This window comes from Lacerta agilis, chromosome 16 (assembly GCF_009819535.1).
Source record: "Lacerta agilis isolate rLacAgi1 chromosome 16, rLacAgi1.pri, whole genome shotgun sequence".
Taxonomy (NCBI): Eukaryota; Metazoa; Chordata; class Lepidosauria; order Squamata; family Lacertidae; genus Lacerta; species Lacerta agilis.
This window is the reverse complement of record NC_046327.1, coordinates 39,849,608-39,876,698: the sequence shown is the minus strand read 5'-3', so window position 1 is coordinate 39,876,698 and position 27,091 is coordinate 39,849,608. Positions and strand designations below refer to the sequence as shown.

General features: G+C 48.9%; 2 protein-coding genes across 2 annotated transcripts in view; both read left to right on the top strand.

Annotated features, from left to right (window-relative positions):
• The window catches only part of NDUFB11 (NADH:ubiquinone oxidoreductase subunit B11), a 37,452-nt gene extending 18,845 nt beyond the window's left edge, over positions 1–18,607 (top strand). Inside the window, exons 2-3 of the mRNA XM_033173298.1 lie at positions 5,771–5,901; positions 18,416–18,607. Coding sequence (XP_033029189.1) covers positions 5,771–5,901; positions 18,416–18,545 — 261 coding nt within the window. The 3' untranslated portion in view covers positions 18,546–18,607. The remainder of the gene's footprint in view (positions 1–5,770; positions 5,902–18,415) is intronic.
• Positions 18,608–25,393: 6,786 nt separating this feature from the next.
• Positions 25,394–27,091, top strand: part of LOC117060948 (caM kinase-like vesicle-associated protein) — a 54,801-nt gene continuing 53,103 nt past the window's right edge. Inside the window, exon 1 of the mRNA XM_033173563.1 lies at positions 25,394–25,578. The gene's annotated coding sequence lies outside the window, so the exon portion shown is untranslated. The remainder of the gene's footprint in view (positions 25,579–27,091) is intronic.

Here is a 27,091-nt window from a genome sequence, read left to right as displayed (position 1 = left end):
AGCAAGGTTATGCTTAAAATTCTACAAGGCAGGCTTAAGCAGTATGTGGACCGAGAACTCCCAGAAGTGCAAGCTGGATTTCGAAGGGGCAGAGGAACCAGAGACCAAATTGCAAACATGCGCTGGATTATGGAGAAAGCTAGAGAGTTCCAGAAAAACATCTACTTCTGCTTCATTGACTATGCAAAAGCATTTGACTGTGTCGACCACAACAAACTATGGCAAGTTCTTAAAGAAATGGGAGTGCCGGACCACCTCATTTGTCTCCTGAGAAATCTCTATGTGGGACAAGAAGCTACAGTTAGAACTGGATATGGAACAACTGATTGGTTCAAAATTGGGAAAGGAGTATGACAAGGCTGTATATTGTCTCCCTGCTTATTTAACTTATATGCAGAATTCATCATGCGAAAGGCTGGACTGGATGAATCCCAAACTGGAATTAAGATTGCCGGAAAAAATATCAACAACCTCAGATATGCTGATGACACTACCTTGATGGCAGAAAGTGAGGAGGAATTAAAGAACCTTTTAATGAGGGTGAAAGAGGAGAGCGCAAAATATGGTCTGAAGCTCAACATCAAAAAAACTAAGATCATGGCCACTGGTCCCATCACCTCCTGGCAAATAGAAGGGGAAGAAATGGAAGCAGTGAGAGATTTCACTTTTTTGGGTTCCACGATCACTGCAGATGGTGACAGCAGTCATGAAATTAGAAGACGCCTGCTTCTTGGGAGAAAAGCAATGACAAACCTAGACAGCATCTTAAAAAGCAAAGACATCACCTTGCCGACAAAGGTCCGTATAGTTAAAGCTATGGTTTTCCCAGTAGTAATGTACGGAAGTGAGAGCTGGACCATAAAGAAGGCTGATCGCCGAAGAATTGATGCTTTTGAATTCTGGTGCTGGAGGAGACTCTTGAGAGTCCCATGGACTGCAAGAAGATCAAACCTATCCATTCTCAAAGAAATCAGCCCCGAGTGCTCACTAGAAGGACAGATCCTGAAGTTGAGGCTCCAGTACTTTGGCCACCTCATGAGAAGAGAAGACTCCCTGGAAAAGACCCTGATGTTGGGAAAGATGGAGGGCACAAGGAGAAGGGGACGACAGAGGATGAGATGGTTGGACAGTGTTCTTGAAGCTACTAACATGAGTTTGGCCAAACTGCGAGAGGCAGTGAAGGATAGGCGTGCCTGGTGTGCTCTGGTCCATGGGGTCACGAAGAGTCGGACACGACTGAACGACTGAACAACAACAAATATGGTATAGTTCAGGGATGGGGAATCTGTGGTCCCAGGCAGCTCCCACCCCCCTGCATATCAGCTCCAGCCAGCAGGGCTCATGGGGCGGGGGGTCCTTTGTCTCTCCTCTGCTGTATTTCAAAGCAGAGAGAAAGATGGCAGGACTCATGAATGCATCACTGTGCCTCCTGAGCAGGAACGGGTATTTGGAAAGGCTGCTGATCCGGACCAGGCAAGAAAGTTGCTCTCACAAACCTTTCCCTCTTTATATATATCCCATGCCAATAATGTGTCCTTTAAAAAACAAACCAAAAACAGAGAGAATTGTCCCAGCTCTGCTACAGAAGCAGGGAGGGAGGAAGAGAGAATTGGTTGCAAATATAGCTCCCTAGATGTGCAAGAGAGGAGGGGCGCCTGTTCTCTGAAGCCTGCTGTGACTCAGCCTGAACCAGTAAGTGGGCGAAAGAAAAATACCCCCCCCCCGCTGCGCAGGGAGGTGGGAAGGGAGAAAGAGGAGAGTTGGGTGGCATGAAGCAGGGAAGCTCAAAGTGCCCAAACTGGTCCTTTGACCAACTTGACACCTCCTCACCACCAGCCCCACTGGAGGTCTTGAGGGTCCTGTACATCACTAGGTCAGCATGCCTGCAGACATGTCGCTTCTGTATGGTTCCAAGGAGGCAATAAAAACAAGTGTGCCTGTATGCATGCGTGTGGGCTGCTCCAGGAGAATTTGCTCCTTTTGAAGACTGCTCTTACCCAAGCACTTCATCCTTCACAGCCCCAGTGCCTGGAACTGGGCAAAAAGGAGTATCCAAGCAACAGCCTAATGAGATCTCATCTCTCCTGTTTTTGTTAGCTCTCTGAAATTTCCTTCTCTCCCTCCCTCAATTTTGGGGTGTGTGTGTATGGTTGGGGAGATAAACCCAAAGTTTCATGGCACAGAAAGTTGGTTGACATGACAAGGAAAGCACACACTGCCACAGTAGGCTGCAAGTGCAAGTACAGTGGTGCCCTGCTAGACGAAAATAATTCGTTCTGCGAGTATTTTCGTCTAGTGGGTTTTTTGTCTAGCGAAGCAGCAATGCAAGCCGCGGTTTTCGCTAGACAAAAAAAAAGACAAAAATTTTTCGTCTTGCGAGGCAGCCCCATAGACTTTTTCGTCTTGCGGGGCAGCCTTCCGCTAGACCGGGTATCAGCAACCCGCGGCTCTCGAGGCGCAAGCGGCTCTTTAGCAACTCTGGCACGGCTCCGCAGGGCGGGCATTTAGGGGCGAAATATAGGCGGCGCTGCTCCGCACTGCTGGCCCGCCTGCTGCCCCGCGTTGCTAGAGACGCTCTGCGGTCGCGACTCGGAAGGAGGAGAGGGGAGGGGGAGCGGCGCAGGCAGCAGGCTGGCCAGGTAGAGACGGGGAGGGAGTTGATGGGACGGAGCAGGGAGTGGTGGGGGGGGGGAGAGGCTGAGAGAGAGGAGGAGGCTTTAAAGGAGCCATGTCCAGTCACGAAATTAGAAGACGCCTGCTTCTTGGGAGAAAAGCAATGACAAACCTAGACAGCAACTTAAAAAGCAAAGACATCACCTTGCCGACAAAGGTCCGTATAGTTAAAGCTATGGTTTTCCCAGTAGAAATGTACGGAAGTGAGAGCTGGACCATAAAGAAGGCTGATCGCCGAAGAATTGATGCTTTTGAATTATGGTGCTGGAGGAGACTCTTGAGAGTCCCATGGACTGCAAGAAGATCAAACCTATCCATTCTCAAGGAAATCTGCCCTGAGTGCTCACTAGAAGGACAGATCCTGAAGTTGAGGCTCCAGTACTTTGGCCCTGGAAAAGACCCTGATGTTGGGAAAAATGGAGGGCACAAGGAGAAGGGGACGACAGAGGATGAGATGGTTGGACAGTGTTCTTGAAGCTACTAACATGAGTTTGGACAAACTGCGGGAGGCAGTGAAGGATAGGTGTGCCTGGCGTGCTCTGGTCCATGGGGTCACGAAGAGTCGGACACGACTGAACAACTGAACAACAACAACAACAACAAGCCCCACTGAACTCAGAGAGGCTTGCTTCTGAGTAGACATAAATAGGATCGCACTGTAAATCATTAATACCTTTGCGGTTGTATGCAACATTGCATGCATGAAGTTCCAGTCACACAAAAAGACTTACTCTGCTCTGCTCTCCCCACATGTCCTTAAAATCATCTCCAGAGGATCCCCCACCTCTCTTGAGCATATATTAAGGGTGCATGGGGGCTGCAGTGTAGAAGAGGGGAAAGTTCCATTCTGCAAGCACAAGTCTGCTGTGCTAGTGGAACAGCAGGATTGAATATAACCCATAAGGCTGAAAATCTAGGGATGTAATCATCACTAAACATCATAGCTTACCATGGAGGGGATGTACTGGGACACCTGATCTCAGTGATCTCGGACAGGAGGAGGAGTTACGCTAAGACCAGACCACGTCATTACCGAGGAGGCAGGGTTAGTCATTGTTTGAAGACTATCCCTGCCTCCGGGTCTGGTCTTGACCAGAAGGATGCTGGAATCAACAAGGGCGACCCACATGACCGTAAGGTGGTGCTGTGCAATACTAGGTCAATGATTCATAAGACCACTGCCATCCATGATCATGGATGGAGGACTTGACCTAGCATGTGTAACAGAGACTTGGTTGGATGAGGTGTATGGTCCTGTTCTTGTTGCTGGTTGTCCACCAGGTTCTTCTTATGCACCGCAACCCCAGGCCATGTGGGTGGGGAGGTGGGATGCAGTGGGGGAGGGGGGAATGCAGTCATTAGCTTGCACCAGGCATCCTAACAGGAAGACCCAGTTTTCTGAGTGCATGTTATGGAAGTTGGGCAATAGGGGCAGTACAGGATTCCTTTTGGTGTACCAAACTCCCCGCTGCACCAAGGATTCCCTGCCTGAGCTGCTTTCGGTGGATGTTCTCCTGGAGACACCTAGTTTGGTTGTCCTAGGGTATTTTAACATCCATGCCAACACGACATTACAAGGAACCACACAGGACTTCATGGAAAGCATGGCCTCCGTGGGGCTGTCCCTGAATAAGTGTGGCACAACTCATAGCCACGGACATGCCTTAGACCTGGTGTTCACCTCTATAGATGTGGGTGATCTGACACTAAGTAAAAGCAAAACAAAAGAAGTGCCATGGTCAGATCACTTCCTGGTGCAACAGGATTTCTCAGAGACCCTTCCCCTCTGCAGGGAGGTGGGACCGATTTGGATGGTCCGCCCCCGCCACTTAATGGAGCCAAATGGTTTCCTGAGAATTGTAGGGGATGCTTTATCCCATGTTGATGGCCTTTCAGCTGATTCCCTGGTGGCCCGCTGGAATGCGGAGTTAACCAGGACTATCGACTGTCTGTCTCCCAAGCACCCTCTCCGATTGCATGGAGCCTGGTCTTCCCCAGAGATGAGGGCGATGAAACAATCACTGAGGCAGCTAGAGTACCAGTGGCGGAAAACTCATTCTGAATCAGACCGGATACAGGTTAGAGTTCAACGTTAAGCCTACCAAGTGGTGATAGTGATGGCGAAGAGGACCTTCTTCACCGCCTCTATTGCATCTGCAGAAAACAGCAGCAGGAGACTCTTTCAGGTGTTTTGCAATCTAATGGAACCACCTTCGCCATCAGGGCCTGGTGAGGACCGCAAGACCTCTTGCAATGTTTTTGCAAAGTTTTTTGCAGATAAAGTTGCTCATATTCAGAAAGATGTAGACTCCACCATGGTAGCATGGCCTGGTTGGGAGAGTGCTAGAGTCCTGTCTAGTCAAGTTCATTGGATAAGTTCTGATCTGTTACCTTTGAGGATGTGGTCAGGCTACTTGGACGAGTGAAACCGTATACCTGTCTCCTTAATCCTTGCCCATCCTGGCTCATAAAAGCAGGTCAGGAAGCGATGGGCTCTGCAGGGTGGTGAAAGCCTCCCTCTGTGAGGGAGCCTTCTCAGACCTGCTTAAAGAAGCGGTTATAAAACTGCTTCTTCAAAAAACTTATTTGGGCCCAGCCAATATGGCCAACTATCACCCAGTCTCAAATCTTCCATTACAGTGGTACCTCTGGTTACGTATTTAATTCGTTCCGGTTGTCTGTTCTTAATCTGAAACTGTTCTTAACCTGAAGCACCACTTTAGCTAATGGGGCCTCCCGCTGCCGCTAGAGCACAATTTCTGTTCTTATACTGAAGCAAAGTTCTTAACCTGAAGCGTTATTTCTGGGTTAGTGGAGCATGTAACCTGAAGTGTATGTAACCCGAGGTACCACTGTATTGGGCAAGGTGATTGAGCACGTAGATGCTAAGCAACTCCTGGCACGCCTGGAGGATGCAGATCATTTGGATCCCTTCCAGGCCTCAACATGGGACTGAAACTGCCTTGGCCGCGCTGGTTGATGATCTCCGGCAGCGGGCTAAGGACAAAGGCAAAAGCTGTTTCCTAGTTCTGCTGGATCTCTCAGCAGCCTTTGATATCATTGACCATGGCTGACTGTTTGCATCTTTCCCTTCCAGAACCCAGATTACCACGGCTTTGACCCAGATCCTGTCATTGACGCCTGGAGCATGCGCGTAGCCTTCTTTTTTGGCATATCCATTACCATTGTATTGGGCTCCACCTTCGTGTGCTATCTGCCGGACTACGGGTAAGGTCCATTTGGGAAACCTTGTTCCAAGCTGTGCTGAGACTTGCAGGCTTTTCATCCCTCACACAGAGACTCTGGGCAGCCCACTCATCAGGCAAGATGAGGCAACCACCTCGGGCAGCAGGATCCACCAGAGTAGCCTTCCACCATGCAGTCTCTCTGAGAATAGGAGGCACTGCTGGTCTCATCCCACCCCTGTGGAGGAAAGCGTGGTGGCTGCCCTCCAAAGTCTTCTGGGCTCTGCTCCCACTTTGCATGATTCAGAGCAGCTCCCTGCCCTGCAACAGCCTTTGTTTCTCACTTCAGCCATTGAGTGAGGTTGATTTTATTCCTCGCCCTTTTTCTGATGTAGAGCTTCACTTGCCTCCTTGTAGATCTACTTTATCCCCCCCTTTGTGGTGTGTGTGGGGGGTGCATTTTGAGGTTTGCCTCAGGCACCAAAACGTCTTGGGCCATTCCTTCAGTCCAGATGTTATGGGGCAGGGCAGGGCAGCCAGCATCATCACTAGCACAGCAACTTATCTGCTTCTGACCTGTAGTTTCCCCATAAGTCCATTCATTTCCTGAAGCACATCCTGGATCTCCCAACCCCCTCCTCTCATCCTGCTTCCCCATGAAGTGATCCACCCCTTCTGTCCCTGTTTTCAGACTCCTTCTGATCTCTGGTCTGTTTTGACCAAACATTTCGTTGTTGTTGTTGTTGTTGTTGTTGTTGTTGTTGTTGTTGTTGTTTTATTTTCAAATTGGACAAGGAAAGGAAAAAGAAAAAAGAAGACAAATGACAATTTTAAAAAGAGTTGGGAATAATAATATTACACAAATAATGCTAATAATAACAGTAGATCACCATCAGTTCACATTGCTGATACAATGACTGTCAGTACACAAATCTTAAATTAAACATATAAATTATTATAAGCCCTCCAGAAGTCCAAATCAGTATCCAGACGAACTTTATGCCCATATGAAATACATTCAAATGTAGTCAGGAGAATGAAGCCGCCAGAGCATTATGTAATAGGTGTTGGGTATGTATCAGCCAAGGCTCAAGGTAGACGTTCCTTAGCCACCATAAGGGCTCACAAAAATCCACTTTTGTTGCCCATATGTTAATCCCCAATCTACAAGGATATGTTTTAAGAGTTCACAAACCTCTGTAAACATCAAGGATTTTGCTAGTACAAAATTAATGCAAGTAACATCTTCAAACCAAAAGGAATATATCTGTCATTTCCCTTCCCAATAACCCAAGTGTTTTCTGTGGTGGGAAGGAATAAGCCTATAAGAATCCATCTCAGTACTTGCAGTTAGTCAGAGAACAGCTGGAGAGGAAACCCTTTACTTTGTGTATCTTGTTTCCTTCTTCAACCTTCCTTTTACACATATCAGCACCAGACCACAGATGTTTATCTTAGCCCTGTATTGTGCATTCTCCACCCTCCTCCTTTCCAGAGGTGAAATTCTCATGCAGAACTCCAGTAGCCCAGGGAGAGAAGTGTCATTGGTGAACAAATATAACAATATTATGCCATTCAGATCTTGAAGAATGTAAATCCTCTTTTAGTAAGCGTTGGGTATGTCGCAGGGTGTACACATGTAATGGTGATGCAAAGCCAACTCTTAGAGGCGCACCAAAGATGTGTTGAACAAGAGCGTCTATAATTCCATCATATGTGAGGCTGTTTAGCCCAGGCGGGGGGGGGGGGGACATCTCTGGGGAGATGAACAGAATCTTCATTAAAATGTCACAGAAGAGATGAACTGTGCCATACCTATATGGGTGAAGGTGTTCCTGCAGATAACCAGGTTCCATGTTGTTTAAGTTTTATAAATCCAGCAGCGAAACCTTCAGCCTTGCGCCTGCTAGCAAATAGGCAGCCCTGCACCCAGACATTAGCTCAGGGCTTTCTTGGTCACACCTGACTGAGCTATCACCCACCTAAATAAGACTTGCCCTCAGATCTCCCTGGAAAGGGGGTTTCTCTCTTGGTGTGGTTGTTCTTGAGCTTTCTCAGTCTTTCTGTTACTGTGCAGTTAACCATTTGGGCATATTTAAGTCATCTTGTTGTGCATGTGTATTTTTCCTACTTCAAGAGGCAAGATTTTGTTAGAACTGTACAGGATGGAGTATTAGACCATTTGTACCTCTAGATATGACTAACCTCCTATAATTTAACGAGAGCTTTATTTTATTTTAAGGTATTTCCCTGAAGAAAGACTGTGCAGCCTGAAACACACTAGAACTTTGGACATTTTTGTGATTCAATAAATCTTCCATGCACCCCTAACGGTCTGCTTTGCAACAATGTTTTGGAGCTGTCTCCCTTCATTTTTGTACCCTTTTTATGGTGTGGTAGAGATCTTGCTTTGAGGAGCTCAGAGGGAAAGGTTTAGGAAAGAGATGGAGACAATTAGAGGGAAATAATCCAAGGCCCTGAGTCTGCTGCTTGTGGGAGGTCTAAGATCCTCGGGAGATGTAGGTGGATTTGACTGACAGCAGGCTGTCAAAGCAGCTTCTCTCCCACCCAGCGAGGAGCAAGGATCATGGCTCCTGGTTAAAAACACAGTTTGCTGCATTTGATGTACCTTTCTGCTGTCTGAGGGTCCTATATGCTCTGCGCCCATAGCTGCCCTCTTCATCCCTCTCCGAAGTGGCTTCCGGAGTCTTATCCCGATGAAAAGTTGCCTAGCAGAATTGCCTCTGGCACTGAGGCAGCTTTGCCCTGACAGCAATCTCCCTAGGTCTTGAGTATGAAGAAGGCAGCAACTGTTAGCTGAGAGGGCTGTGAAGCTGGGAAGGAATTTGTGAGGCTTCTGGACCTAATCCCCTTCCTTGTACATGATCCTCAACAAGCTTGTGCACGCTTAACCAGTCAGAACACCAGTGGATTCATCCAGTACATTGCCACTTCCTCTTGGTGTTATTCTTGGGGGTCAGGGGAGAACACAGAATGCTTTGCCACTAAATCTGACTGATGAAATGTTATTGCACAACACTTAGGCACCCAAAAGTCAGGATAGGCCTTCTGCTTCCCAGATTGGTACGAGCGAAATTCCTCTTGCCCTCCTCTGCATGCCAGGCTTTCCACCACAACCATTCCAAGGTGGAAGCAGCTCCTCTTGGTCTTCTCTTACCTTGGCCATGACTGTGGGAGCCACAGTGGGTGCTTCTCCCTGCAAAGCTAGAGTGCCCGAGAAACAGCTGTAATAGGAAGGCCACTTTTACTGAGAGTGGAGGTCCTTCCCTCAGCTTTACAAGGAAAGAACATGTTGCAAGAGGAAACAAAAGTGGGAAAGGCTACTGAGAGGGATGCTGTAGTCTTCCATCATTATTTTAGGGTGGGAAGCTGGCCAACTTCTTTCCCTCCGCCCCCCCCCCCTTAGGACCCTGGATAGTAGAGGGAAATGGGCCTTCTAGGAGAAGGGAGGTGTATTAGGAACTAGACGCTTCCCTTCCCATGCCAACTAAAATACCCTCCTGGACTTAAGTCTAGTTTCTGGACTGTAATCCTTTTTCCTCAATAAGTAGGAAGGTGAAAAATTGTTGTGGGTTCAGAGGATCTGGTTGGGATGGAGTTAGGGTGGTGGTTGGAGGATGGAATATCCCTGATAAATGGCTGCATATTCTGAATGGAGCCCCCCACCCCACCCCCAGCAACATTATCCTTGCTGCATTTGTATGTGTGTGAGAATAATCTGGACCAAGTGACCTTAGGAGGGGTAACCTGAGCCAGTGGTTAATGAGTGCTCTTGGCTTTTTAGGTTATTTATATCATGTCCTATCCTGGGAGTTTATGGCAGCTAATGCCTCTGAATAATACAGAAGAGTTTTGTGGCTTGCAAAGGGCTCTTAGTAGAAACCAACTAGATAAATGGTAAGAAGAGAACTAGGAAATACTATGTTGGGGTGTGTTGCTAATAGAAAGTGGTATAGAAAGAAGGAGAAGAGGAAAAGGAAGAAGAAAGTGGATGTTTCAGAGGAAGGAGTAGGGAAGGAGTGGGGAAACTCAGTCCTGGTGGCCAGTTGTGTCCCTCTGGGTCTTACTATCTGAACTGGCTATACCTCTGCTCCCCAGGCCACACCCTTCACTGGGACCCTGGATTTCTGCTGAAATCCCAGATGTTTTTGCCTGGCTGCAATGTGTCCTTGAGCAACAATGCAACACTGAAGTGTCCATTCTTTGCTCAGCTTACCTTTGCCTGTAACCATCACTCTTCCAAGGTTGCTCAGAAGGGACTGCAGCCCCTAATCAAAGGGACATGGCTTGCTTGGAACAGTGTGTGTTTGTAAGCTGGCCTGCCCTTGCTTCTGCCCTTTCCTCCTTTGTTGGCAGGTAGGCTGGTACAGATGGGATGTTCTTGCTCTCACAACAGAATGGCGCAGGCTGCAGGACCTCTTGGGTGTGAACCCCTCTGGCCCACTTTTAAACCAAAGTGAAGTGTTCCTTTGGCATCAATATGATCCACCACCAGGAGCCAGTCAAGCCGTTGTAGTGGTAAGTGTGCTAGACTACGATTCAGCCTCCCTGGGTGGCCAGTTGCTGTCTTTCAGCCTAGACTAGCTTCTTCTGAAGGTAAAATGAGTGGGACAGATGAAGCAGGTATACAGGTGAAACTTGAAAAATTAGAATATAGTGGAAAAGTTCATTTATTTCAGTAATTTAACTTAAAAGGAGGAACTAATATATGAAATAGACTCATGACATGCAAAGCGAGATATGTCAAGCCTTTATTTGTTATAATTGTGATGATTATGGCATACAGCTGATGAAAACCCCAAATTCACAATCTCAGAAAATTAGAATATTGTGAAAAGGTGCGGTTCTCAATCCATAACATCTGCAAAAGGTTCCTGAGCTTTTAAATGGTCCCCCAGTATGGGTCAGTAGGAATCGCAATAATGGGGAAGGCTGCTGACTTGATAGCTCTGCAGAAAACCATCTTTGAGACCATCCATAAGGAGGGAAAGCCTCAAACGGTAATTGCAGAAGAAGTTGGATGTTCCCAAAGTGCTGTATCAAAGCACATTAATGGAAAGTTATGCAGAAGGGGAAAGTGTGGAAGAAAAAGGTGCACAAGCAGCAGGGATGACCGCAGCCTGGAGAGGATTGTTAGGAAAGGACCATTCAAACGTGTTGGGGACTTTCACAAGGAGTGGACTGAGGCTGGAGTTAGTGCATCCAGAGCCGCCACACACAGACGGATCCTGGAGATGGGCTTCAGATGTCTTACCTGGGCTACAGAAAAAAAGAACTGGTCTGTTGCTCAGTGGTCCCAAGTCCTCTTCTCTGATGAGAGCAACTTTTGCATCTCATTTGGAAACCAAGGACTCAGAGTCTGGAGGAAGAATGGGGAGGCACACAATGCCAGATGCTTGAAGTCCAGTGTGAAGTTTCCACAGTCTGTGTTGATTTGGGGAGCCATGTCATCTGCTGGTGTTGGTCCACTGTGTTGGTCAACGCAGCCGTCTACCAGGAGATTTTGGAGCACTTCATGCCTCCTTCTGCAGACGAGCTTTATGGGGATGCTGACTTCATTTTCCAGCAGGACTTGGCACCCGCCCACACTGCCAAAAGTACCAAAACCTGGTTCAATGCCCATGGGATTACTGTGCTTGATTGGCCAGCAAACTCGCCTGACCTGAACCCCATAGAGAATCTATGGGGCATTGTCAAGAGAAAGATGAGAGATATGAGACCGAGCAATGCAGAAGAGCTGAAGGCCGCTATTGAAGCATCCTGGTCTTCCATAACACCTCAGCAGTGCCACAGCCTGATAGCATCCATGCCACGCCGCATTGCGGCAGTAATTGATGCAAAAGGGGCCCAAACCAAGTACTGAGTACATATGCATGCTTCTACTTTTCAGAGGTCTACTATTCTATTTGCAATCCTTGTTTTGATGATTTCATTTAATATTCTAATTTTCTGAGATTGTGAATTTGGGGTTTTCATCAGCTGTACGCCACAATCATCACAATTATGACAAATAAAGGCTTGACATATCTCACTTTGCATGTCATGAGTCTATCTCATATATTAGTTTCATCTTTTAAGTAGAATTCCTGAAATAAATGAACTTTTCCACGATATTCTAATTTTTTGAGTTTCACCTGTACCACCTTGACTAGAGGGCTCCTGTTTAACTGTGGCTAACTGGTATAGATGTAACATCTGAATCAGGCTGGAGGGGAGAAAGCTCACAGTCCTGCAGCCGCCTCTAGCCTCTTAACCAAAAGTGTTACATCTGCCCCAAGCCATATTAAGTGCCTCTCAAGAACAACAACCCACCAGTCAAATTCTACATCTAGAAGACACAGACCCTCTAATGATAATTTTAAAATGATATGTCTACAAGCAGTTTTTCATAATATATTTTGCTTTCTGATTGAGTTTTTCAGCTCAGTTTTGTTTTTGTTTTTTAAGGAAGGTAGATGGCTGGGTTGGGTGAGCTGAGCAGTAACAGAAATGCACCCCCACCCTGCTGAAGCCCTTTCCTATCCTTTGCAAGGTATTTCCTGCACACTTCAGGTGTTTTCTCTGTGATAATGAGGGCTAGAAAAATAGTTTGTTTTTCTTCTAGGGAAGCTGCATTTCTCAGGATGCTGGATGAATAATGGATTATAGTTGCTTGTGAGTCAAAGCGAGGCTGTGCCTGAGTGGCAGCTGGTGGGTGGTCCAACATCCACGACAAGCTTCCTTCTTCCTCTGTGCCTCTAAAGCCAGGGATGGGGAAGCCTGTGGTTCTCCAGTGCTGCCGGACTCCATCTCCCTTTATCTCCGGCCACTGGGCCATTCTGGCTGGGGCTGATGCGAACTGGAGCCCAGCAGCCTCCGATGGACACAGGTCCCCCACCCTGGCTTTAAAGGCATTAGCCATGGCCTGTGCAAGAGCACCCACACCCTCCTATTCTCCCTCTTCTCTATCCCCACTCCCAGCAGCCCTCCCAGTCTGCCTTCCAAACCCCAGCCTGGCCCTGGCTTTGCGAAAGGGTTTCTTTTCAGACAGGGCAGGCTATTTAGAGGGTGAGTTGTGGAAATTCACCGCTGCTCAAGAGCCACTAGAAGTTATTTTGGCGGTGCACTAGCTGGAGCTAGGTGTGCGCATGTATATTTAGCTTATGGGATATAGATAGAGGAGCCGAGGTCCAGAGCCGGGAGTCGTGCTGTTTTGGCTGGCAAGGAGGGGCAGGTTACAGCCTGGCTCTCTCTGCTGCTGACGCACATCGAACCTTCTGATCAGAAGCGGCTTGCGCAGCTCCTGCTCGCATCCGTTCTGGCTCTGCAATAGACCCTGTAGAGGAGCATTGCTAATGAGCAAGCCTTTGCCCCCAGCTTTTGAGCTGAGATGGGAACCCAGGAGTCCTCATGTGCAGCTTCCTCCTTCTCATCTTCTGAGACAACACATTTCTCTTACAGCTAAGACTAGAGCCAGCTCTTTGTTTGTCTCCTTGTTCGGGGCCTGTGTTGTCCTGTGTTACTAAGGAATGGGGGTGGGGGGCTTCTGTTGGGCAAACAGACAGGTGAACTGGGAGTTGAAAGGGCAAAGCTGTACACTGAGAGCAACGTAGTCAGGGAACGTATTCCATGGTTTGTACTGCAGCACTGCAGAAATTAGAACTGGGTGCAGAATTCAGCATTTAGAGAACTTGTACCCTTGCAGAGCTTTCTGGGTACTGGGAACTGGGAACTGGGGGAAGCAGTGGCCCTCCTGGTGCTGCTGGGCTCCTGTGCAGATGGGGGGGGTGTTGTTTAATTCTTCGCTTGCTTGGCTTGGCTTTTTTCTCTGCCAGCCCCCACTACTGGTTTCTCCCACCATTACTGTGTACATCACAAGTCCTGCCTCTGCCTTCATGGTGTTTCACCCACAGCTGCTGCAAATCAGACCCCAGGAACCACAGAAAGACCAAGACTTAGCAGGCAGAGTATATTTGGTGTAATTCTGAGCAAACAGCACCTGCGTTCTATCAAAGTCCTGTTTGTCAGACACAGTCTATTCATTACTAACAGAGTTGGCTACTACCCATACTAGGTACTCTGCACTAACTCTGAATCAATGCAATCGTTTTAAGCGAAAGACAAATGAAGGTGGTTTGCGGGGGACAGGGGTAAAGCAATGTGATGTATTCATACTCCATACACCCAGTGGTAATGGACTCTTCTTAGAAAATACTGGCTTCCATATCCTGGAAAAATGGGGACTAGAAACTTGTGTTAAAAAACAAACCTTGAAGGCTAGAATTCTTGGAAATAGAATGGAAAAGGTACAAAGTAATCCTTTAGGACCTTCATTCAGTGACTGGCAGTCAGTCCACATAGGATCCTTTCTTCTGGGCACAGTGAAAAAAACTGAGTGCACAGTTGAAACCTTTTTGCCTATTTATCATAGCCAAAATTCTGAGGCACAGGCTTGCAGATTCTCTCTTGCGATGCATTCCTAAACTCCTTAGGGTGACAGCCAAAAATCTGTCATTGCTTTGCATCCCTCATTCTCTGAAAGCATCTAGTTATGTTGACTGTGAAAGTGCTGGGATAGATGGACCAATAGTCTGGCTTGCTGCTGCTGCTGCTGCTGCTGCTACCACCTCCACACACACCTCGGAAAAGGCCTAGGTCCATCTCCCCGTCTTGATTGTCAGTGTTGGGAGCCTGCCTGTCTCCTTTTGGTGTTCTGGGGAGGCGCCAAATCACAAGACATAACTCTTCTCTAATTGATGGGGTCTCATTAGCGAGGTCTTTGGGGAGCCTCTAACGAATTCCTGTTGCGACAGCAGGATCCTCTGCTTGCTGGAGTTGGGGAGGGGGACACAGGGGAATTGAGCTGACAGCATTTAGGCAGAGGAGAGGACCAGACAGGAGAGGAGAGGAGGGCAGTGGAGAAAGATGAATGCATATTGTAATGAGCATCTCAGCTCTTTTGGGTATCCTTAGTTATAACTGCAGTCTTAGGACAAAGATCACAGACATGCTGCTTTGCCTTGGAAGCAGCCCGTGTCAGGGAACTGCTGGAGCTCTGCGAGTCTGAAGGTTCCCAACACCCCTGGAGCAGCAGGAAGACATCCTGTGGGAGCGACAGGCAGGAAGAGAGCTCCGTGGGGAGGGGGCTGTGGGATGCTCCAGACTCCCAACACCGACCAAGGGGCTCGGTGGAGGAGGGGGCAACGGCAGTTCCTTTGCCCCAATTGCATAGAGGGGTGAAACGCAGGGATGAAAGGAGGAGACTTGGGGTGCTCTCGAAAAGCGCCACTTCCGGGATCTGAGAGTGACTGAGACGGTCACAAACTTTTGAGCTCTGCAATGTACCGTTATATATTTGTACAATAAATCCTGTAAATAAGAGGATCTGGAGTCAGGACTTTTTACTTGCGAGAAGCCACTACAGAAACCTTACAGCCCACTCTTCCCGTTTTACAGATGTGGAACTGAGACTGAGCGTTGAGCGGCTTATGCCCTTTCCAGTTGTGTCTGTGGCTGAGTTTGGGGCTTGAAAGTGCAGCTTCTCCCCCACTCTGCAATGTTGTTCTGCATTGTTCCAGCCACTGGACTGTTCCTGAACTTCATCTCATCCAGCTGCACCCCTTTTGCTGTTGTGTTCCCCATAGTCTGCCTGATTTTGAGGTAGTACTGCTCGTGTGTACTAAATACATTTTTGAAATGGTAGCTGTGGTACACACATAGGCCCCAAACATTGGCAGCAACTGGGCAGGTGGGTGTCAAGGGGCGGGTGAGGTCCATCTTTAGTCTGTTGCTGTTTGACAATACCCTTAGGGCCTAGGTTTTCTCCCCCGCCTCCCTCCCCTTCTGAAAGTCCAGGGCTGCTTACATTTTATTTACATTTTATTATATCATCTTATATTTATGATCCACTCAATAACAATGTTATTGGAGTGAAGAGCAAATAAAATTGCTTAGCAATCGGAGAAGACAATCAAACACTAAAAGCCAATAACCAAGGCAGAAGTATGCCACTCCCTCTTACCCTATCTGCTGACATAAAAGCACAAGAGCAATCTCGTGAGGCTACTGCTCCCATTTCTATTTCTCCTTTTCTGAAGACTCTTCTTTCGGACTCCTTCCAGGAAGGAGGGAGAAGGCCTCCCCTCCTACACAGAGAAAGAGCTCTGCTCCCTGGCTCCTCTTATGACTGCCCCTTTCCCCTTCTCTGTGGAATTGCTGCAGTCCCATTTGTCAGCCAGGGAGCTTCAGATGAAAGCCTGTTTCCCGTTAATATTCTGCTTAATGAGCTGACAAAGCAGATCCTCTGTGGTTGCGGAGTGGGAAATAATAATTAAACTTATTTTAGGCTGATTCTTTGCATTATTGTCCTCGCTGCAGGTCATGAGAATGGCCATTTCTGGGCAACAACCTCCCCTCCCTCTCCTGCCTCCTTCAGGTGCTGATCAGGTGGTGTTCTCTCATGTAAGGGATTGTCCAATAGCAGCAGCACAACATCTGAAGTGTGGGGTGGGGGTGGGGCAAAAGGGAACAGAGAGCACATTAATTGATAAATACACTTTATGGCCCAGGTTTATCAGTCTTGAATGAAATGCTAATGGCACAATGAAGCCTGTTTCTGAGTTCCCCTCTAGTGCCCTCTACTAGGAGTGGAGAGTGTACTCTTCCATTCTTACTCCCCCCACTATGGATGCTCTGACATCAATCTTTTCTTATGAAGTTGTAGCTATCCCCCCCCCACACACACCTCTTTTCCCTGGGCCAGAGTAGTGAGCACCCGCATGTACACATTTTGATCCACTGGGCTGCATACGTGCAGTTGCGCACGAGGATCTTGTGTGCCTGCTTGCCAAAGGGAGGGCCGCTGCTTGTGTGGAAAGATGTTTTGGAAGAAGGGCGGAGTTCTTCGCTCCTGCCACTGGACTAGGAAGGAGGGGGTGATGCTGCTGCCATTGCCTCCCTCCTGTTTGCCACTAGAGCAGGGAGAGTTCAAAGGATCCTCCCTTCCTCCCTCTGTTAAATGTGCCTGACTTCATGCTGTCTGTTGGAAGGAGAGAAGGAAATAGCAGGGGGTGGCTGCAAACTAGGCCAGGCCCCATTACTGCGTTATGAGCCACCAAAGCAGCTGTCTGGTTTGTGTTTGTATGTGTGGAATCAGCTGCTTGTGTGTATTGGACTTGCCCTTTGCTAAGAGCACTGACTAAGCCTCAGGCAAGAAGTCCCAGAGCGAATGCAGGCAAGAGCCATGCCTGATCAACTGGGTTGACTGGTCTGTGTTTGGTCAGCTGAGGCAGGGGGCAAAAGGTACTTTGTTGGGCAGAGCCATGCCAGTCAGTAACTTAATAAGGAAATTGGACTAGGATTGCACGCTCTCTCTCTCTCTCTCTCTCACACACACACAGCGATTCTGATGTTTTCACAGGAAGCCCAAAACTGAATAGAGCCCAGCTAAGCAGCAGGCTGGAGACTCCTTAATGAAGCACTAATTAAGGCAAGCTGCTTTGCACTTGATCTCAGCACAGTATAATTAATGCTGCAGCTTTGATTGGGTTCACACTCCTAACTCCTTGTGCCGATGTGGTACATCCAGGATATAACACTCAAACAGCTCTGAGTGCTCCTTGATCAGATGTGCCTTTATGCATTGCTAGAGCAGAACTGGAGAACTTAGTTACTCTCCAGAGGTTGTTGGACTACAACTCCCATCAGCCGCGGCTAACACGGCCAACAGCCAGTGGTGGAGGCATTGGCAGTCCATCAGTATCTGAAGGGGCCACAAGGTTCCCCACCCCTGTGCTAGAGCAGCAGAAAGCATGCTGATAAATGTGCTGTGGGGCTTGAGCAGTTCTGTAGAAGTGCCATGCAGTATCTATCTCCCCTAAATATTCTATATGAATCCCATCTCTGGTTTGAAGACACAAACAGTCTTGGCCTTTGATGAATTTTCTGTGCTCCAACACATGCTGAACTTTGAGTGGAATTCAATGTCTAATGCAGAACCTGGCTTCCTAAGGAAATGTAGTTTAAGCAAGCTTCTGGCCCTCATTGTCATGCAAACACTGCACTTTCTCTGCCTCAATGAAATGGGCTTCTGCATCCTGCTTGGCCATCTCTGTCTCTTTCAGGGAAACTGCTCCCCCTGACTTAGGTGTCCTTGTGTTTCTACCCCTGCACCTTTCCTCCTTCCAAAGAAATCCAAATTCTGCAGCACCTTGCCTTCCTACAGTCCATCCAGTGGCTGCAGCTTGCCTCTTCTCATTTTTGCAGCCTGGCTGCTGGCCCCCTCCGGCCGAATTTGGTCCATAGCAGGAGCCAGGTCCCTTTACAGTAGAACAGCCTCCCTTGGCCTGGTGCCCTCCAAATGTAGCCAGACTGTAGCTGCCATCATCCCTGACCTTTGGCCACATTGCAGAGGGCTATGGGGAGAGGAGAGTCCCAAGACCCCACTCTGGGGAAGGTTGGAGCCCAGCGCTCCATAGCCCTTTCCTGTATTTTCAGGGCACTGTTGACACCTTGCAATAACTTGCTCTGCTTTGGTCTTTCTTTTGTCTCTCCCCCAGGATGGAAGAGTGGTCTCGTCGGGAAGCTGAACGGAAAATTAAAGAGCGGGAGGCACAGGGGCTTCCTGTGCTTGACTCTAATTATTATGACCCCAGCAAAATTGTGCTGCCTCCAGAGGATGAGGAATAAGTTCCATGATGTCTGCCTGTCTGGCTAAGCTGAGAATAAACCTCCAAGATGATTTGTCTTTACTGCCGGCTTCTCTCTCTCTCTCTCTCTCTCTCTCTCTCTCTCTCTCTCTCTCTCTCTGGAAGCAAAAGTTCAGCCACCTAAAAGGGGTGTGTTATCTGAACAGTAGAGTAGGCCAGGCGCCAGCCACCCCACTCCCTTGATGTTCTGCTTCAAGGGCGATTGCATTTGCTGCATATCCCAGCTGCTGTGTTGTCGAGATGCTGCATGTGCGTGTCGTTGTGAGGAAACACGACAGTGAGCCCTAGGATGCTGGCAGACACTACACACAATCAAGAGTTAGCCTGTGCGTTGCCTGTTGAGAAACAGGCTAATGCTGGAAAGGAGAGGGAAACATCAGCCTTTGGACTCATAGCTGCTGTTGTCACAAAGGGAAATTGGGGGCCTGAGGGCTTCTTCGGTTTCTGCCAGGCCTTTCCTTGGCCCTGCCTTGGATATAGTATAATTTGGCAGCACCACACACTCCTGGCTGAAGCCAGGCCTTGAGCAGATGGTCCTCCTGGTGCCTTGCAGTGGAGTGCTATATTTATCCTGTGTATCGCTGCCCATGCTTGTATGTGTATCAGTTGTGTATCTACAGAGCCTATCCTGTGTCCCTCTTGCTCAGTATTGTCAGGACTGGCCATTAGTCTGGATTATAGCCCTCCAGGATCCCAGCACAAAAGCAGATATGTGCACCATGTGAAGGGAAAGAGATCTTGTTAGCTTTCTGGCTTTTTTGAAAGACACTTCCAGCAGAGTGTCTTCTTCTACCATTTGCAGCTATGTCAGGGTCAGAAGTCCAACAGATTAAGCTTTCCTGTGTCTGTGCCTCCATGCTAAAGTGGAACTGTGCCTGTTGGGTTTCTGCCTGTTGCAAAAGTTTTTGGAAGTGTTTAAGCACTCTCACTGGCAGGGGAGGGTGAGATTCAGCAACTCCTGCTAATCACAGAAGACAATTTATGCCTTCAGAGTTTACAATTGACCATAGGAAATATGCACATTTTTTTATCTGTGTTCTTGAAATTGAGGGCACTTGTGGTTCTGTTCCTGAATCTCTACCACCTGTTCTGTTTTTCAGATATTCCTTTAGGGAGGAAGCCCCCATCCCCCTTTCCCCATTAGTCATGTGATATACTGCCTTTCTTTCCTGGCCGTAACAATAAAGTTGCAGTGACAGTCCTCCCTCCCTGAGTCCTGGATGCTGGTAAATAATAGCACGGGAATGGATGGCTTGAAAAGCTCTAGGCCAGGGGTCCCCAAACTAAGGCCCGGGGGCCAGATGCAGCCCAGTCACCTTCTAAATCCGGCCTGCGGATGGTCCAGGAATCAGCGTGTTTTTACATGAGTAGAATGTGTGCTTTTATTTAAATGCATCTCTGGGTTATTTGTGGGGCATAGGAATTCGTTCATATTTTCTTTCAAAATATAGTCCGCCCCCCCACAAGGTCTGAGGGACAGTGGACCGGCCCCCTGCTGAAAAAGTTTGCTGACCCCTGCTCTAGGCTTTCTTTGCAGTCACTTCAATGTGGTGAGGGAACGGGGGGGGGGCATGTTGCATTAGAGTGGAGCTCTGTTCCATGCGCCACAGGACTAGGGCAACCAGCAAAGCTTTCTGAGAGAAGAGGTGCCCTGAGCCACTCACCACGGGCTTATGGGTTGGAGAGTCCTTTTCAAAAGCAGTACCCTCCCCTGTACCTTTACTGGATGGAGAGTGCTATCAGGTGGTGGCTGGTGTGTGGTTTTTCCTTGTTGCACCAAGCAAAGAGGAACACCAATGATGCTCAGTCCTCACTAAGTGCTTTTGCACCTGTTTGCAGGGTCAAAGTACTTCACTGTTGAAGAGGACAAGCAAATGGCAACCATTTGAAGGAGCAGATGTGGAGGGTTGGGGGAGAATTTTCTAGATCCTATACCTGTTCTCTGTGTCAGCTTTGTAATGCAGATAGTCTAAAGAAGGGATAGCCGATGGATCCTGCAATCTCTGATCACTGACCATGCTGGTTGGGGACAATGGGAGTTGCAGTTCAAAACATTGGCTAGCCTCTTGTAGAGTACAGCATCTTCCTTCTGCCACCACCTGCATATGAAACACCCACTTTCCTTTGCCCCTGATTTCTCTCTGCTCCCTGCCTCAGTCTCCCCACCCCCACCCCAAGGTACAGGTACAGTTCTAAGGCCAAGCACTTGGAGAGAGAAAAAGCACCTTCCAGCTCCCCTTGCAGGCCAACTTCACCATTTGACACACTGCTGCAGCCTTCTAGTTACGTAGTGTTGGCTAACACGAAGAAGAAAGTAGAGTTGGTGTGTGTGTGATGCTCCTCCCTGGTGATTCTGCCCCACTTCCATAGACCAAAGCTGAACTCCCAGCAGCTGCTTCACTGGGCTGCCATTTGGCATGAGCCGTGGCCTTCTGGGGCTCGGCAAGGCCTCCTTCCTCTGGGATGTTCCCTTCGTGCTTTATCACCAGACTTGGAAGCACCTGTCAAGACACACCCCTTGGCTGCCATTGCTTTCCTTCCCACTGCCCTTCTCCGCAGCCCCTCTGGAGTTAACATTTTCACACACAAACACACATCTCATTTGAGTTTATTTTCTTCTTGCTGCCTTCTACAAGGAGCTTTGTTCAGCCGCGCCTGCTCCCCATAATGCCGTGCATGGCCAGAGCTTTCTCTGAGTTGCACATCTTTAAGGGTTTACAGCAGCGAAGAGAAGTCATTATCCTGTTGGAGGGAGGGAGGGAGGGAGGGAGGGAGGGGAGGGGAGAGAAGCAAAGTCTCAAAGAACAGATGTGACTCACGCTCATCCTGCTGCTGACATGCACCCTCTGCAAGCAGGCAGTGGGAGGCTTAGGCAGAGCACTCTGGGGCCCCTGGCTTCCAGCCCCATACCTCCCCCACTTTGTCTGCTCTAATCTGAGCCTATAGCCTGGGAGTCTCCTGCTCCCCTGCCCCATCCAGAGCCATAGCCGGGTGATCTTGCGCCCCTGGCAGAACTGTCCAGATTGCTCCCCCTAGCCACAGACAAATTATTTCTTCATTCTGCCTCTCCTCCAACTCCAACCCGCATTCAATTCACCCTCTATTAAAAACCATTTCTTATGAGACAATAATCAATACTTATATTTATGGACATATTTTTAGCTGATTTTGTGCCCTCCCCCCATCGCCTGAGCCCCTGGCGGTTGCCCACCTGATCACCACCCCCAGCTATGGCCCTGGCCCCATCAGGCACTAAAATCGCTTATTCTCCCTTCAGAGCTCCAACCAGAACCCAGGAACTCCTTCCCTTCTTTGCTTTTCATCAGCATTTGACAGTCGCTCTGGGAATAGCAGTTCCTAAATCGGGTACGGCTGCTCCCATTCAGCAAATGGTGCTAATTTCCATTCACAGCCCAAGCAGAGCTGTGATTGCATTTTGTCAAGCGTGCCGATGTGTTCTGGACGGCTGTTCTCTTATTAGTCCCACCCCAGAGGTGGCTGCATCCTGTATGTGTGACAGACAGTCAAGAGGAGGTGAACTGAGGAAGGGATGTAGGCTAGGGAGGGGAGGGGGATGAGTTCCCCAACTTTGGGGTGGGGAGTTCATCCCTGTATTCTTTGTTAAAATTTGGTGTCCATGTTAGGAGGGCCCAGTAAAGGGATTAGAAAGCTCTAAGCTGCCACTGGTGAAGTAAAGCCAAGTGAGATGCTGGCTGGAGGGAGGGGCAGAGGAGTGTGAGCCCCTCGGGAGATGAAACTATTATTAATATTTTGAAGAAACACTGGTTATCCTTCTCTTACCCCCAAGGAGCTTACAAGGTCCTCCCACCACCATCTATGTGTATCCTCACAACGACCTTGCAAGGTAGGTTAGGCTGAGATAGGTTGACTGGCTCACAGCCACCCGGTGAGCTTCATAGCTGAGCAGGAATTGAACCTGAGTCTCCCTGGTGCTAGTTTGACATGTAAGAGCCGTGGGGTGTGAGGGCACAATGCCAGGTCTGAGAATGCAGGGAGCAGGACGGGGGAATATGCACCCTCCAAATATTGCCCTGTACAGCTGTGACCATTGGCCGTGCTGGCTAGTTCAGCAAGAGCTGGAGGACCACAGGTCCCCTGTCCCCTGTCCAGCAGAGAGAAGGGGGTCCAAACAGAGATCGGCATTGGCTGCCTGGCATCAGCGGAAGAGAAGGACTTGCACCGCAGTGTTTGCTCCCTGTGCTTCTTCAGGAGGAAGGGCAGGATCAGAATTCAGTAAACAACAAAGCCATGGAGTTTCCCTTGAGCCTGCTGATACATTCCTCTTTGGCCTGGATTATACCAGTTTGGCTACATGAGGAGCCACAAATAGGATCAGATGTAGATTATGCCCCACTTAAAGCCACAAAGGGAAAGGGACCTGCCCTGTCTGCTCTCCTGCTGGAACAAGGCCACTGTTTGCTCTCTCTTAATGTATCCCAATGCTTGGCTCCTGCTATTCCCTCCCTTGGATTTCCAGCTTGTGACCTCCCTTAACCTTAGCCTCTGCTCCTCCTTCCCGTTCCTCTTCCTTGTAAGAAGAGACCTGCAGGATTTGGCCAAAGGCCCATGCAGTCTTGCATCTTGGTCTCACTGTCCAACCAGTTGCCCAGGAGAAGCTCCCAAGCAGGACCTGAGCGCAGCAGCGCACTCCCCACTGGGCAGTTCCCAGGGATGGCTCCTCGGTGGCAAAATGAGTAGGACATAGCTATCGGTTGCTTCTCTTGCTTCCGCCTCCATTCTTCCAGGAAATGGGTTTCCTTAATAGCAGTTGGCAGGGTTTGGGGTCAGAAGGCCAAGCTGCACTCGGCATGCCACAGGGCTGGCTTACCACTTTTTGAAGCAAGTGAAGTGCATTGCCATGGGGGAAGTCCATTTTAAGTCCAGAGTTTTGACATTTCCTAATTGCCACTACCAAATAAGGCTGCGTGCCCAACCTGTGTGGCCTAGGGCTTTGAGCAGAACCCAAGCATCCTGCCACCCCCCTCCTTCCACGGTGGAAATGGTGTATCTCACACCCACAGAGGTTTCTGCTGCAGCAAATAGATTTGCAGATTACACATTCAGACAGACGTTGCCCTCTGTGGGGCCACTGGCACTTTTGATGCACTTGTGCATGGGGTGGGGCACCATCACAAAGGTCTGCACACCCCTTAGGAAATATTCTGCACATGCACACATACTGCTCTTTCTGGAAGAAACTCTGCAAAAAAAAAACCCACAAGTGCACAGAGTTAAACTCCCCCCTGGTGATTTTATAAACCCAGGCTCCATAACAGACCAGAGGTTTATGCAACTGCAGCAATAGAATGAACTGCAAACAGGCCATTGCATATATGCACACACCTAAAGGAAATGCATTCGGTTCTAGAATTTTCCAGCTCTGCAGCTCCATGCAAATAATCAGCTACATAAAAATGCACAGTTGTATACAGAGAAGATATGGGAAGGCACCGAATTTCTTGGGAACAGTTGCATCACTGCAGTCCCTGGTCATTTTGTCTCTGTCTCCCAGCTCCCATCACTTCCCCCTGCTCCAGCCTCCTGACTTCCATTCCAAGCCCCTTCCATCCATCCCTGTATCTTGCTATCCAGTTGTACTTGATTCACCCGTCACTGCATGTATACAGACACACACATTTGTTTATTTGTTTCCAAGCTGCCTCCATAAGCAGGGTTCTCTGGTATGATGTTCACAGCCCACCATCCTATCCTGGCTGTGTCCTGTTCCCTTTCCTTTGCTGCCACGGGGAGGAAGGGCTTGCGGAGACTTCCTTTTTACAGTGTGCTGAGTCCAAGAGGGGAACCTTCAGGTGTCAGGCAGCCCCCAGCATGTCGCTTGACCTGTGTGACCAATATGCCAGATGGGAAGCAAAAACGAGGAGAAATGCTGGCAAACCAAGAAGTCTGTTACAAAAGAAGCAGAAATGGAGGTGGCGGGGTGGGTGGGTGGAGAAGATAAAGAGCAGCACAACAACATGATCACTCTTCTGATCTGGAGAAAACCTGCTTGCTAATCCCAAATATGAGAGGCAAACGCTGATCACAAAACAAAAGCAATCTATTGAGTCCTCAGAATTGACAATTCGCAGGAGCATACATTGATGCACCCCAAAACTTACTACCCACACACGGGGGGGGCGTCTCTGATATACAGGTACTAGTCTAAAGGAAGGCAATGCACTTTGCAGATCCCAGCTGGGATAACAGGACTATAACTCTCTCTTACACACACACACACACGCAGCCCCACCCCTCCTTTGTGGTGAAAAGGCACAAATGCATCAGCGACCGGCTCTCAAACACAAACTTGCACCCGTTGGCCCTCATTTTCCACAGCTGCGGTGGTCGGAGAGGAGCAACGTGGCGCTTCGCTTCACGCCCGGGCAGCTCTGCAAATACTTGCCAACGTACCAAACTCCCCTCCCCCCCACGGCAGCCACAACCACCTGCTGTGCAAACGTCAGAGAGAAGCAGATGTAAAGGATGTGACACAGGTAAGTACAGGGCCCCAGAGGCAGGCAGAGCAACGAAGATGCGCAGCAACTGGGGGACCATTCTCACATGTGCTGATGTGCGTGCATTTGCACGCACGCACGCGCTCACACACACACACACACACACACACACAAAACATGCAATATTACACAGGGCAGGCACACTGCCTCTTAAACACACACACACGTCCACCCTCCCTCTTGCCCTCTCTCTGCCTAAATCACATGTCCCCAGCCTCGGGCTCTCCATGTGTTCCTGGGTCTCGCCTCCCTCGGCGCCCCCCCCCCCAGCAGCCGCTCCCGCCCCTGCTTTCTTCTCCTTGGGCTCTCTGCCAGGCAGGCAGTGCTCACACACTCTGCCAGGGAGCGCAGAGGCAGGCAGTTCCGTGCCATGGCTGAGCCATCCCAAGCTGCCGACCCTGTGCCCCGTGGCAAGCTGTAACGTGGGAACTCATCCTGCCAGCCCCAGGTGGGGGAGGGACACGCAGCTCCCCCCAGGTAGGAAGCGGGAGGGGCAGCAGGAGGGCTGGGGGGGGTGGAGGAGTTTGCATTTCGCGCAAGTATGCGGGAGAAGGATGCATGAATGGATGGACCGGAGGTGGCGCGCAGGGCGTGCACGGAGCTAAGATTGTGACTGGAGACGGGTGCAGAAGCGCAGGGACCAGAAGTTGGGATACAAGGGTCAGCTAGGATTCTGACCTGGCCACTGCCCAAGTGATTATATTTTTTTAGACACCCAGAAAGTTTAGGAGCATCTTTGGGACGGGGCAGAAGTTCCCTCTGGATTGAGGACAGGGCTGTGAGAAGAGGGCTGCACAGTAAAGGAGAGAGAGCAGAGGCGCTTTGGGTGCTGCTGAGGGAAAGCGGTGAATAAAAGGCACCGGCAGCACCGTATAAGAGAGCACACGTGCACACAATCAGAAGAAAGGGGTTTTTTAGGCTCTCAAATGCCTGGCAGGGGCAGTGGGAGCTTTGTAAAAGCTCATTCTACATTTGAACGTTTCTCTCTCAAACACACACACACAGGCGGAAATGGACTACAATATAGCTTTATTGGTGTGTTTGTAATTACATATAATTTACACAGTAGAAGTGGGTTCAAACGTGTGTGTGTGTGTGTATGTATCCACATTATATTGAATCTTTTGTTTCTGTGAAAGATAATGCATCCAGCGATCTCTGCAAATGCATTCATGTGCACTAATGCATACGTATCTCCTGTTTGTATGCTTTTGCTATTGGTTGGTATATGGCCACCTATGTGTCTTTGAGCAAGCGCATGTGTGAATCAATAGGCCGTTGTTCTCACCAAGCTACATGTGTGTTTAGGTGGCATGTGCATGCAAGTCACAGGGTTCTTTCCTGGCAGGAACTTTACAAGTGTGTGTGTGCTGCATTGCTCACAGGGTCTCTCTCTCTCTCTCTCTCTCTCTCTCTCTCTCTCCCCCCCCCCTCCACACACACACAAACACACACACCCACACCCCATAAGCATAGTTTTTTACTACAAACTATTGGATTCAAAATAACAGTCCTCAGCTACTACAGTTTATTACAGAATAAGGACCACCAAATTCAGTTGTGGTGGTGGAGTCAGCGTTGTATATGGGAAGTCTAGTGGGCTTCTGAGAATCAGTAATCCTCATGGTTGTGGAAAGATGCTTCCAGGAGACCTGGGACATGATCTCAGTGGCCAGAGTGAGTGATCGGCTTCCTCCCTGACACTCCCTGCCCTTTCCTTCAAGGGTTTGAGATCCTCTTCCTTCCACCTCCTATGAGTCCCATTTCTACATTGACTTCTGTTGCACTATTTTGAAAATAGGGCAGACTACCTAGTTGACCTTGTCTCCTAAGAAGCTGTTAGCGCTTCTGCTGATAGCCCATGGGATCTGTGTAGCATAAATAACATCTGATTGATTCATTAGATCAAATAATATTTGCAATATCGTGTGTGTGCCTATGTCTAAACTGCATTGCACATTCTGTTCCAATAATTCTCAGTTGTCAATTG